Genomic DNA, 12,378 nt, shown 5'->3' with positions numbered 1-12,378 from the left:
CTTTACAATACTTCTGCATAAACAAAAAAATTTGAACTGTGCTTTCTCAGTTTTCTTTATGAATAAATATTGCCAAACATTTCTATTTTTCTTTAAAAACAGCATTTCCTAAACTTCTTGTTATTATCCTTCTCATACCAAGAGTTACGAAGGCTAAAATGCACCATTCAGAACTGGATACTCTCAGTTATCAAGAAACAGGCTACTAGGCCAGATGGACTTTTAGTGTGAATCCATGTAGTAATTCTTACATTATCACTACCACCAAGGATTAACAGAAGGAACAAAACAACAGCAACAAACAAAACACACTAACATATTTTGTCAAGTCCTTGTTACTAGTCTCCTTATTACTTTGCCATATGTAACTATTACATTCAAGCTAATTTCAGCTTGTGATTACCCACATAAACATTTAAATAACGTGTCTTTCCCTTATTGTCTCCTAGAAGTTGTGTTGTGGACAAACAAATTCTGAAAGGCTAAAGTAGAGGTTTGTATAGCTTCTTCTAATTGTCAGGTACTTAAGATGTCTATGCCATAATGGCAAGATTTCCTGTGCCGAGACAAAGGACAGAATTGTTTTAATTAAGTGAAAAAATCCCACCTAACTGCATGACACCAAGAGACAAGGCTTTAATGAAGTATTGGAAAATTTGTAAAAATACAAACAAAAACAGAGTCTATGGCAGCCAAATAATTTAAAAAAAAAAAAAAAAAAGAAGTAAAACCTAGAGCTTTCTATCCTTAATTATTTTCTTTAGGCATTTTCTGCCCTGAAACTTTTGCTTCAATCTTCATTTAAAATTTTATTTTAGACTAAAATCTAAGAGAAAGAGTTAAAGACCCTTTCCCCAACAACAACAAGCTCACTTAAATGCCTCAATAGTATGAGACAAAAGTAGTTTTATAAATGTTTCCCTTCTTACAGAGGTTTTGTGGGTGACTTTCCCCAGTCTCTTGAGATGATCTTGCTTGCTGTTGAATTTAGAGAAATTAATTTAAAATATTTGGATTATTTTCTCTTTTTTTTTTAATAGAAAATAATCTGGAAAATTAATATTTTAAACTTGCTCACTATCAAAAAAATCCTTAGCAAAGCAATTTAAGATAAGTCTGATCTTCACAAAGGCACAAGTTTATCAAACCAATAAAATTGTTTAAAATGCTTTCTCATTCAGAGCATGTCAGCAATGCTGCATTGAAATGTGCAATAAAATTTATATTACAGCCATATTGTTCCCCCCTCATTACTTTAAAACTTCTATGTTCAAACCCCAAATTTAAACATTTTCATTGCTTCTTTTTTTTTTTCATAATTGGGACTGGGATGAGCCACTGTACAGAAATAATCCTCCTTATTCCTTTTTATTTCAATGACATCCACAGGCTCAGCCAGAGAAACCTCTACTCTGAATTGCTCTAAAGCAGTAAGAGGCAATCATGATTTCTTTATATTTGTTACTGTATTTCCTTCCAAAGACACTGTGACTACCAAAATACAAATGGGATACCCAGCATATAACTCGCAGCTCAAAAGCAGCCCAAGTGATCCCAGGTACAAGAGCACCAGAAACTGTTGCCAAACGTCTTTAGTTCAAGGAAACTACAGACCTATAGAAAGGTTTAAGGCAGCTCTTAGTGGTCTAACTCAGGGAAGTTATTTAGACAATTACGAAGGCTTCTCAGTAAAACCATCCAGTTAAATAAATAAATACATACACACACTCCTAGAGAGAACTTTGTTCATGCTGTCAGTGAATACACCCATCTCAAATGGGTGTATTACTCAAGGCAAGCTAATCTCACCTACCTCTGAACAATAAAATATGCTGCCTCCAAATTAGCTGGATCTTTGTGTTCTGCAGGCAGCAAAAAAAGTTTGAGATGTTACACTTACTTGTAACGTGTTTCTCACACAACAGCACAACCCATATTTTGGAGCCACGACAATCGTTAGTCTGGATACACACCGGGAAAGGGGAATTTCACAACAAAGAGTAACAGAGAAATTTGCCACCTGAATGTACTGACAATAGCTTTTACTTTAGGAACTTGTGCATGATTCTTTACAGTGCTTTGACTCTGCCGTCCCTGCCTAAAATTCTTTGCTAATACGGGATAAACCTAAGCATATGCCTAAGTACTCAGAGATGTGAGAAAGCTCCACTAAAGTGCTTTACAAAGTTATGCTCTTCATACTGGAGGCACTAAAGCAGCACTGTTTTGTTGTTAATAACGAGCATTGGATTCTTTCTCCAAAGGTCCTATCAGAACTTCTCTATTATCACAGTGTGATTTCACATGACAGCATCAAAGCAGCCAAAAACCTCTACTCAAATCCACTCTCATTCTCCTACTCCTAATCAGAATTTTTACTTCTCCTCTTCCTAGAAAAATAAAAACTTTAAACCTTTCCCTGATGAGATTTTGTATCCTCTCCTTTCGTCTTGCTGTTATTTAGATTTCACTAACAGCACCCTTTTGTCTCGCAGACCGCAAAGAAACGGCAATATAATTTAGAAATATTTTCATAGAATTTGCCGGTGTCCGATTTTAGTCTTTGAAAAAGAAAGCTTGATTTCAGCCCTAGAGTACATGCACATTTCAAAGCCTCTCCTCCTTTCAGATTATCAACTGTCATAAATGTATGTATCAATTATTCTGTAGCGGGTATTCCCATCCAAATAGACTTAATTCATTTAACAGAAAAAGTCAGCTGTTTAAAGCCATAGATGACTGTTGTGGACTCAATTTCAGTAAGCCATAGCCTTTGACTTCGTCCCATTTTATCTGTATTAATCCGAATTCTTTCTCCCCTCCCCTCGCCACTTCTCTGCAGAACTGCAGGCACATTGGTGGTCAGTGTCTTCCACACACAGCAGCAACACAAAGAGCTACTTTCAACCTGATAGGTAATTTTTGGGGAACACAGAGGTGGGCGTGGAGAAGACAATCAAATCCATTCTCACTAACACTTTGTAAACTATTCCTATTTCTTACATCCTCCTTTCTCTCTGCACAAAAATACTTTTCAATGCCTACTTTAGATAATAGAACATGGAAGGCCACCATACCAACAACGGCGAAAAAATCTATAAGCTAATCAGTGCAGGAGGACCCTCTTGAGGGAGCTGCTCAACAACATCCTCATTAGAGGGAACAATCTGAAAGTCTCAGCTCTCGATGTAGGAACAGTGGGGCAAAGAACTACCCAAAACTATGCATCTATTCCTCACAAAAACAGAGAAACTTCCCTGTGTCTTTAAGCCCCCAGGAGATTTAGTCTCATCTCCAGGTCAGCTTTGGAATGCACTGACAGGACTAGGGGATGCCTGCTCTAATTCAGTGGCACATGAAAAGAACAGATAATGGAATTGTCCATATCAGAAAACTCGGTGTCTCTGAATTAGGAGAAAAACCTAGATTTAATTTTATTATCTGAGAGATAGATTTGTCTCACTTAGAAGAAAGCCATCATGGACACGAAAAAAAAAAAAAACAAACCACCCATTACAGCAACACAAGCAACTTTGTATATACCAGTTAAATATAATGTTTAATTAGTTTCCTAAAAGCATACACAGAAAAACCATTAGACAACCATTAGGAGTAATATACCCATTTTCTTTTTACAATCACCTGATTTTGTTAGGCAAATTTCTAATGTAATTCAGTCAAAAAACATTTTTGGCAGTCTTATCCCAGTAAAGTTTCCAATTTCCCTTTTTCACTGCGATCGCTGTAATTTTCCCGTAAGCTCTAAAGCGCTGATGATCACCTTCATTTCCGCAGATTTACAGAGCACCTCTTTTAGGTAAAAATGTGCCTGCTATATTTATGGTCCCACGTCAAGATCCAGAAATCTGAAACTATTCAGTTGTTTTTATGAAGTAATCTTTAAGAGAAGCTTTGTGTTCTCCTGGGCGGGAGGCGGGGGGAAGATAAAACATCTGATGAATAAGATGGCTTTAGGTACCCTTTTTGTCCTTTTAAAAACAACAGAGCTCCAAAAGGAGCAAAATTCATCTGACTATTTTATTAACATAAAATTTCTTAATAATGTTATAAAGTAGCAACATATCTACATAAAAGTTGTCAAAACATTGTGGAAGTGGCCAATATCTCTTACTGATGAAGGGCAAGATACCATTGGAAAAATAAAGCCTGTAAACAGACCTTGTTCTACAGCTACCTACAGCTTCTCTGATGATTGGTTTTTTTCTTGATGTGTCATCACTCTAGAGATTCGGTAAAGTTTTCCAGTGTATTTTCCCACTTTGTGTCGGCTCCAGTATGGGGTTATGTGATATGCAACCAACATATGACATGCAAAGGAGAATGTTCCTGATGGTACTATTTTACAGAAAACTAAGAGAGAGTGTGAGACAGTGAGCAAATCTGTAGCACAGCTGTTAACTGAACTTGAATCCTGATCTAACCAAACTAATATGCAAGCCTCAAATCTATCCTTCTCCTGTAGTAATTGCTTTATTTATCCTTGCAATGCTTCAGTTGTTCGCTTTCCAAAAATGTAATAGACAGTTAAAAAAAAATCATCTGGAGAATAAACAATTCCAAAGTTTCTTTTGAATAATTTGGTGAATTTTTAAGCTCTGCTTCTGCCAAACCAAGCAAAAGTAAAAAGAGCCAAGAACAGACTCTGCACCATGAACGTGCCTCAGTCCCGAATGGGCATGTTCTTAACATACGCCTTGTTCAGATACAGAATCAGCACTTGTGGTAAAGTTTTGAAACATCACTAACAGAAACACAGACACCAATAAGAAGTGTCGGGCAGTTCATTACATTTCAAAATCAAGAGACAATTCCAGTCAATCACCCGCTGGCACCACTCTCAGTTCTGCGGGAAAGCTGAAGGATGCCAACGCGTGAATAAAGCAAACCTTCTCACCGCAGACGGGCTCTAAGTGACCTTTACACAAAAAGGCTCTCTAAAAATCACTGAGCTCCTATAGCATGGATTTTTGCCAACCCATGGCATATTTGTGTTTGCTAGTTTGCATCATGGGGAAGACAGCAACCTAGAAAGAGCAGGAGCTATGAATTCTTGTTTACTGTTAGTATATCTCCTTTAAATACACAGCATGCATGAAACAGCACAGTTACCAAATGAGGTACTGAGGAGAGAGATACTATTTGGTTTCCTTCAAACCAGTTACCTCAGTTCAAATTCTAAAAAGCCCAGAATTAGTACTCGCCTCGTTACCAGCCTGAGCGGCGGTGCCAAGAATGCAAGTACAGCAGCAAGCAAGGAAATCCTCTCCCTCCTGCCAGGGGCCAAAGTGGGGGAGAGGGGAAGAAACTGAGATTAATAAAATACAGGTTTTCACACTACTCATGTCTGTTGTTTCAGTTACGTTAAAAAAAATAAAAAAACGAAACACTCAAAAACTATAATATGACATATAGATGGAAAACTAAACATTGGCATGCTACCGAATGTACATCTTGTTTACAGGTGCTGAACCAATGCTGTCATACAAACTGACTGCTTATGTTAATATTACAAGAAATCTTGTCTATTAATCAAAGCCTAATGCATGCATTTTTAAGCATTAAAATGCTGGCTTTTTGTAATCTTCATATAAATTTCCTTTATAATGTACGATAGTAACAAAACCCCTGAATGAAGCTGAAGACCAACAAACTGACTGGCAGAACTAATCAAGCCAATACTGAGCACTGCCCTGACACATACCCTGAGAAGACAGGCAGACAGGCAAATACAGGCATCCAAGATATGGAAGATACAGCAAAAATAACGATGAGAAGTAAAGGGAATTAAATATAACACAAATACAGATGCTATGGGCACAAGTTAAGAAAACCCAACATGGTACATTACTTTTTGTGAAATGGAAAACGCTGCAGGTTGTGAACTTCAGTACAAAAGTTCATTTGTTGAGGAACTGGAAGGGGAAGGACCTGGGAATAGGAATAAAGTGAGGAGAGACAATGAGCCTGGAGGGCCCCAGAGGGTCCAGGCACCTTCCCTAGGAGTTTGCAGGAGCGCTGGGATGAGCCCCGTGATGGGTCTGCACCAGTAGAGCGGCTGCGTCCCAGTCCAGGAGGGAGCAGGTGGGCGGTGCGAGGGAAAGCGCTGGCCCCAGCAGGGCTGTGAGCTGCCTGGGGAAGAGCCAGTGCATGAGATGCTGAACCTCTGGGCAGAGAAAACCAACAACGTAGGACAGAACCAAACTGTCGTAATTAATACTCTTTTTACGACCAATAGGAGCAGTGAGATTTCAATTTTACCTCAGAATAACACTCAGACCCTCCCTAAACAAGACACATTGGATCTAATGAAGTGCCTCTCACGTGTCTCCACAGATTCCCTTTGCCCTTGCCCTACAGCCAGGGTTATAATCTAATGAAATAAAATGAAAATCACTTGTTGTGGAACCAGAATGCTGCCAAAATGACAGGTAAACACAAAAAAATTATGTCTGTCTTTAGCCAGGTCCCTGACTCAAGTCAATGGTCTGTGCCCCACCATTTGATCTCATTAGCACTGTTTTAATCTAAAGACGTTTTTGTACAGGGGATCTTTTTTTGGAAGAATCACATAGGTGTTCTTTTCCTAGGGAAAACATCCATTTTCTATCACGAAATACAAATATTACACAAAATACATAAACTTTGAGAAGAATGTTAATATTTACACAGTTGGTTTCTGAACTCTGTCTTTGATCTGGATGCATGAGTTGAGCCAGGACTTGTAAATTGTAACTAGTGAAAATAAAATATTAACAGTAACCATAGCAGCAGGAAAATGCACCGTAAGAATTGATACCCTGCTTAAATGAATATCAGAACTACTATGTTCATCACTAGTTTCATGCCACAGCCAATAAAAAAAGAAGGTGGTTTGAATAGTCTATATTCAAGAGCACATTTGTTAAAGTAGCATCTCTTATTATTTCCATGTAGAAGCAGGTTTCTCTCTGATTTTACAAAATATGCATGCTGTGATACTTATAAAATTTATTTTATTAACTGAAAATCTATTATCTCTTCAAAAGTATTCCCTTTAATAACAAAAATTACTTTCCAGATAAGACAATCCTCCCAATTTTTTCCCATAGGCATGCTTTTCTATACTTAACTGAACAATGTTGTTCTCCTATACCAATGAGCTTTCAGAAATGAATCAAAACTCCAGTGTCAAACAGCCATGCAGCATGGAGTGCAAGTAAACACCCTGAATCTCTACAACTGACAAGATGCAAAACTTTTGGAAAATACATGTGCACACTCCATAATAAAAATCTGCATTTCTTTTAATTGATATTAATGAAAAATAATGTTTCATTTGAGAAGAAACATTCCTTTTACTTTCTCTATTTCTAGGTTGCAGCATGTTGATACCAGTGCCTGCAGGAGATTCATGCACTGCTTATGGTGCAAAAGCAGCAAGACTGCAGCCTTTCTGCTCCAGAACAAATGCTCCAGTGTGCTTTTGGAAGCCTACCAATACAAAAGAACCAGATCTAACCCCTTGAGCTAACAGCACACTCACAAGATTGATTAACACAGCTCACTTGGTAAAAGGCAATCTCTTTCTAAGTTAGAGATAACATTTGGGTTAGTTCTGAGCACGTGTTTCAAGAACCACTGCAATTTTAAGCTTTCAAAACCCACCATTAGATAAATCAACCAACAGGAGCATATCACTGCATGTTAACTTCGAGTGGTGAATCCTCTATGGCAAGGTCTTGCCCGGGTGTGAGAGACTCCTTCACAACACCCAGCAAGAGCTTGACACAGTTCCCATTGAACAATCTCTGGCTTTCCCCTGGGATGGAGCCCCACTGAAGTTTCACTGCGTTCCTCCTCCTGCCAGCGCACCGCAGCATCACACATCAGGTAGTTCTGTTTCTAAACAGGGACTCTAAGCACGCTGGGATTTTGCTAGTACCTCCAAGACATAATGACTCACCTTACCCCTGTTATCAACTCAGCTTTTATTACATAAATAGGAATTAGTATCACACATCTAAACAATGTGAAACAGTGATTCTCCAGCAACAGTCACCCATATGACATTGTTAATACGCTAGACTTCTTGAAATAACTATGAATACAATTACCCTAAAGTGTGATCCTAAATGTATACAACTTTTCTTCCCCATAGTTTTAGTAAAAATTAAAGGAAATCAAATGTTAAGCTCACCAGTCAAAGCTGAGAACATAAACAAAATTACTATTTGCAATTATAAGTATAAGCAAGTGGTATTAAAAAAAAAATAAAAGTCTACTTGGCAGTCTATGCTGCTCAAATAAATCAACTTCTATAATATTCCTCCAAGCTATGGACAGATCCAAGAGTTAACAATTTATGGTCACATTTAATAATAAAAAGTCTTTCAAACTGATTTCCAACTGCCCAGGTCTGATACTTAAAGAAGGAGGCTTTAGATAGATACCTATCTTGAGTGGGGAGAACACACAGACAATTCCCTTTCCCATACATTACTTTCAGAGTGGAATTCATATAAAGTTGTACAATTAAAAGTAAAATCAAATAATAGTCCAACTGAAACAGAAACAATGAAGGAAAAAAAGTACAAGAAAGCTGCTCAGGATTTCCAAGCACCCGTTACTTCAGTACACACAATATTCTGGGGCATCACAGCATTAATAGCAGTAAGCATCTGTCCAGCTTAAATGGAAATCACTGAAAATAATTTTCAAGCAAATGCATGTGACTCATTTGGGCTAATGAAAACATAATCCTCAAACTGAAGAACTTAGGTAAATTACATTTCTCCCAATTCTGCCAAAAACATTAAAGGAAATGGATTTGCCAAAGATAAAAGCAAAGTAGGTGTGATAGATCATCCATTAGCAATAAAAGTATGGCTAATTCTTCTGGACAGTGAAATGAACTGGGATACAATGCATTATGGGTTTTGTGTGTTCGTTTTTTGTTGTTTTTGTTGTTTGGGGAGTTTTGTTTGCTTGTTTTTTAAATAAATGGTTAGATGTAGTATAATCCACATATTTTATTCTCAAACATCCTAGGTTTGAGTACCAGTGAGTTTTAATGAAGATCAGGCCTTAACAATAATGTACGGGGAAGAGAAACAATAAGGGCAACTTGAAGTATTTTAGCATACTAAAGAAAAAACACTATTGTATTAGACGCTTTATAGTCTCTGCAACTTAGAGAGTAGTTTAAGCCAGTGTGAACTAATAACAATTAAATTGAAACAATAACGAGAAGGAACAAGTTGCACTGTCTACAGAGAACCGTGAGTACAGAATTAATATTGCACTTTACTCTTATACAAACTAATGAACTACTGGACTGGTTTGGGACTTGCTTTTTTCATAAATACATTTTTGGCGTGCAAGGTTGTACTGCATTCTCAAGCAAACAACAACTTTGATTTATTCATGTAAACATCAGAAATGCATTGGCAAACAAAGCCATATGGAAGAAAGAGATAGAATGGATTTTCTGTTTGCTTTAGAAACTTGACATCTGTGGATAGCATCATCTAAGTTATGATCCAATAACTTTTCATATTTTTGGTCATTTTCATTTATCAATCCAGACCCCATTTAATTTGATGATACAAAAATCTCTGGGAGGGGGACAACGGAGAAGGAATAATGTTTTAGAAACTTAAAATAGGAATACGCTTGAATGTAGTCTTCCCTTTCACATCATAAATTTAAAGAACAAGGAAACTCACATCTGTTCTGACTTAACCTTAGAACTTAAAAAGCAAAGAAAAAGTATTAAGGTTATTTATATCTTGTTTGTGTTTTGAGAAAGGTTTTCGAAGCCGGACCCAGCCGCCGGTGCCATCGATCACCGAAGCCCGGCAAATGTCCCGCAAGGCCGGTGTCGGCGGTACTTACCCCCGCAGAGGAGGAGAAATCCCGCCGCCCGCCCCGCCGAGGGCATCTTCCCCCGCGCCGGGACTCCTGCGGCCCCGCCTCGGCCGCCGGCTCTTCGGGCAGCACCGGGCGCGCTGCGGGTCCAGCGGGCTCTCAGTCAGGCCGGCCCATGGCCCAGGGCGGCGGCAGCGGGCCGCGATGGGACGCACCACACCGAGCAGGGACGGGACGGACGGCGCCGGGATGCTTCTTCGGGATGCCGCTCCGCCCGCTTCTTCCGTCGGTCCTCCCAGGTCCCGCCCCGTTGCCACCGGCCGGGAGAACGCGCCCTTGTGCTCTCAGCGGTGCCGGCGCCCCTCGGGCTCTGCGGGGAGAAGCCGAAGTCACAGGCGAAGCCCCGCTCTGCCGCGCCGCGCCTGCCGCTAAGCCCCCCGCGCTACCCGGGCGGCGGCACCACCCGGCTCGGGCCAGCCCCCGGCCCCTCCTCCGCGCCCGGCCGCCGGTGCGCGCTACCCGGGCCACTCGGGGCCGCCCCGCCCGGCGGCAGCCCCCGCCCCGCCCGCAAAGCCGCCGCGCAGGGGAGCGGAGGGGGCGCGGCGGCGGCTCCGCCCCGAGCATCCCGGCGGACAAGGTGCGGGACGCCGGGCGGCTCGGAGCACCAGCGCGGAGCCACCTCCAGCGGGGTGCCGGTGCAGCGGCCCGAGTCCCCCAGCCCCCGCAGGGAGGTAGCGGGGTGCGGGCGGGAGGAGGAGGAGGAGGCGGCTGGGGGGAAGGAAGACCCGCGAGCCGCGCAAACACACCAGGTGCGAGACAAAGCAGGAACAGGCGCTGCGGCACCAGGATGTATCCAAGTGGCCTCCTCCGCCCCCCCGCCCCAAACACATTAAACGTGTTGAATAATTAATCCTTGGGAGAGGAGACGATTTTTGCTTGATGGTAGGAGGATGCTGTAAGAGATGAGCTCTACCTGGCAAGCAACCAAAGTAACCCGGAACGCAAGCATCCCGCTTAGCGCGAAGCGCCACTTCTAAACCGCAAGCAGGGGAAGAAAATAAAAAAAATATTTAAAAAAAAAAAAAGAGAAATATAGCAATCTAACCAAGGCAGACCAAAACTACGCTTTAACAACAGGTCAGGCTCGCTGAGAAAAGCCGTCCGAAAAAGCCGCCGCTAACAAACACCGCCCAGTGCATTTGGTGCGGCGCTGCCGGACCTGCCTCCGCCCGGCAAACCCTCGCCGCAGGGCCGGCACTCGCCCCTCGCCGCGTTCCCCAGCTCCGCTCTGCCCGGCCGCAGCCGCCGGGAGGACCCCGCCGCGAAGCCCCGGGACGGGGCGGGCACAGCCCCCCAGCCCCCGCCGCCACCGCGCCCGCGCAAGCTCCGCGCTGCCCAGCGCCAGACAGCGGCCTCCGCCCGCCCGCGGGGGCACACCGACCTCTCCGCTGAGGGAAAACCCTGTACCCCTCTCTTCACCTCTCTTCCCAGGCCACTTCGACCTGCTAGGGATGTAGTTGCTCCCCCTCCCTCCCCAAAGCAGGTGTCACCTCCACACAGCCGCGCTGCTCTGGCGATCTGGACGTCAGGATTCAGACACAGATCAGCAGCTACAGCTCTGATCTTGCTCAGCCACTTTGAAACGCCCAAGCGAGAGCAAGGAGACACACACAGTAGAATGATACTCAGTGCAAGTTCACTTAGCAAGAACTGCCATAGATTACTTCAATACAGATCAAATAGGAAATTCTCTCTCTAGTCCAGTAAGTACTCCGCTTAAAATACCCAACACTGTAAGAGGCAACATAAAAGAAGTGACCTTACAGAACTGATAAAAAGAGCCAGGCTGTTTTAACTTTTCTGTTAGATCTCCATCAAGCATTCCTATGTTCTTCATCAGGCTTAGGAAAACAATAAGCCAAGTGCAAGCACCTGAAGGGGTAATAATGAATTTGAGATGAACACTAGCAACCACCATAAACTGACTGCGTTTGAAGCTGCCTGACAGATAATATAAATTAAACGTTTGAATACTTACATTCACAAGTGTTTGTGGGGCTTTCACAAATGCCTGATAATAGAGAGAACCGAGACGCATATTTGGGATGTCTCCATAAACCAAGGGAAAGGCTACAGCAAAGAAAGGAACATAAAAAACATTAACATTAAATCAATGCTGTGTGGAGAAATGTCTTAACGTTAAGCTGAGCTTTAGCTTAAATCATATTTAAAAGCTCGCACAGTATACAAATCAATATTGATGCCATCTATACACCACTATCATCTGCACTGATAAATGCCAGTTTCCATCCAGGACAAAGTGACTTCTTGGAAGAATTTCAAGGACTTCCAATCTCTTCTGGCATCTCAAGAACTGAAGCCAAAGCTGTACTCTTCTGCCAACTTCAGGCTCTGCTCCAGTGCATTAAAACTGGTTTTAGATGCCATCGTGTTCATCATACAAGGAGCAGAAGTAAGGTCACCAGAATAATTTTTTTCATTTGATTTCCT

General features: G+C 41.8%; 1 protein-coding gene across 3 annotated transcripts in view; it reads right to left on the bottom strand.

Moving 5' to 3' along the window:
* Positions 1-11,980, bottom strand: part of RET (ret proto-oncogene) — an 85,260-nt gene extending 73,280 nt beyond the window's left edge. Inside the window, exons 1-2 of one of the 3 annotated variants that reach the window (XM_065843248.2) lie at positions 11,906-11,980; positions 9,895-10,237 (exon numbers count right to left, since the gene is read on the bottom strand). In XM_065843248.2, the coding sequence (XP_065699320.1) occupies positions 9,895-9,940 (46 nt within the window). In that variant the 5' untranslated portion in view covers positions 9,941-10,237; positions 11,906-11,980. Of the gene's footprint in view, positions 1-9,894; positions 10,348-10,673; positions 10,689-11,905 lie in introns of those variants that run through there. The other 2 variants (XM_071811747.1, XM_071811748.1) reach the window with 2 other exon arrangements.
* Positions 11,981-12,378: the final 398 nt, after the last annotated feature.

Source organism: Patagioenas fasciata, chromosome 8, assembly GCF_037038585.1.
Source record: "Patagioenas fasciata isolate bPatFas1 chromosome 8, bPatFas1.hap1, whole genome shotgun sequence".
In the NCBI taxonomy this organism is placed as follows: domain Eukaryota; kingdom Metazoa; phylum Chordata; class Aves; order Columbiformes; family Columbidae; genus Patagioenas; species Patagioenas fasciata.
Note: the sequence above shows the minus strand (reverse complement) of the source record. Positions and strands in the feature narration are given on the sequence as shown.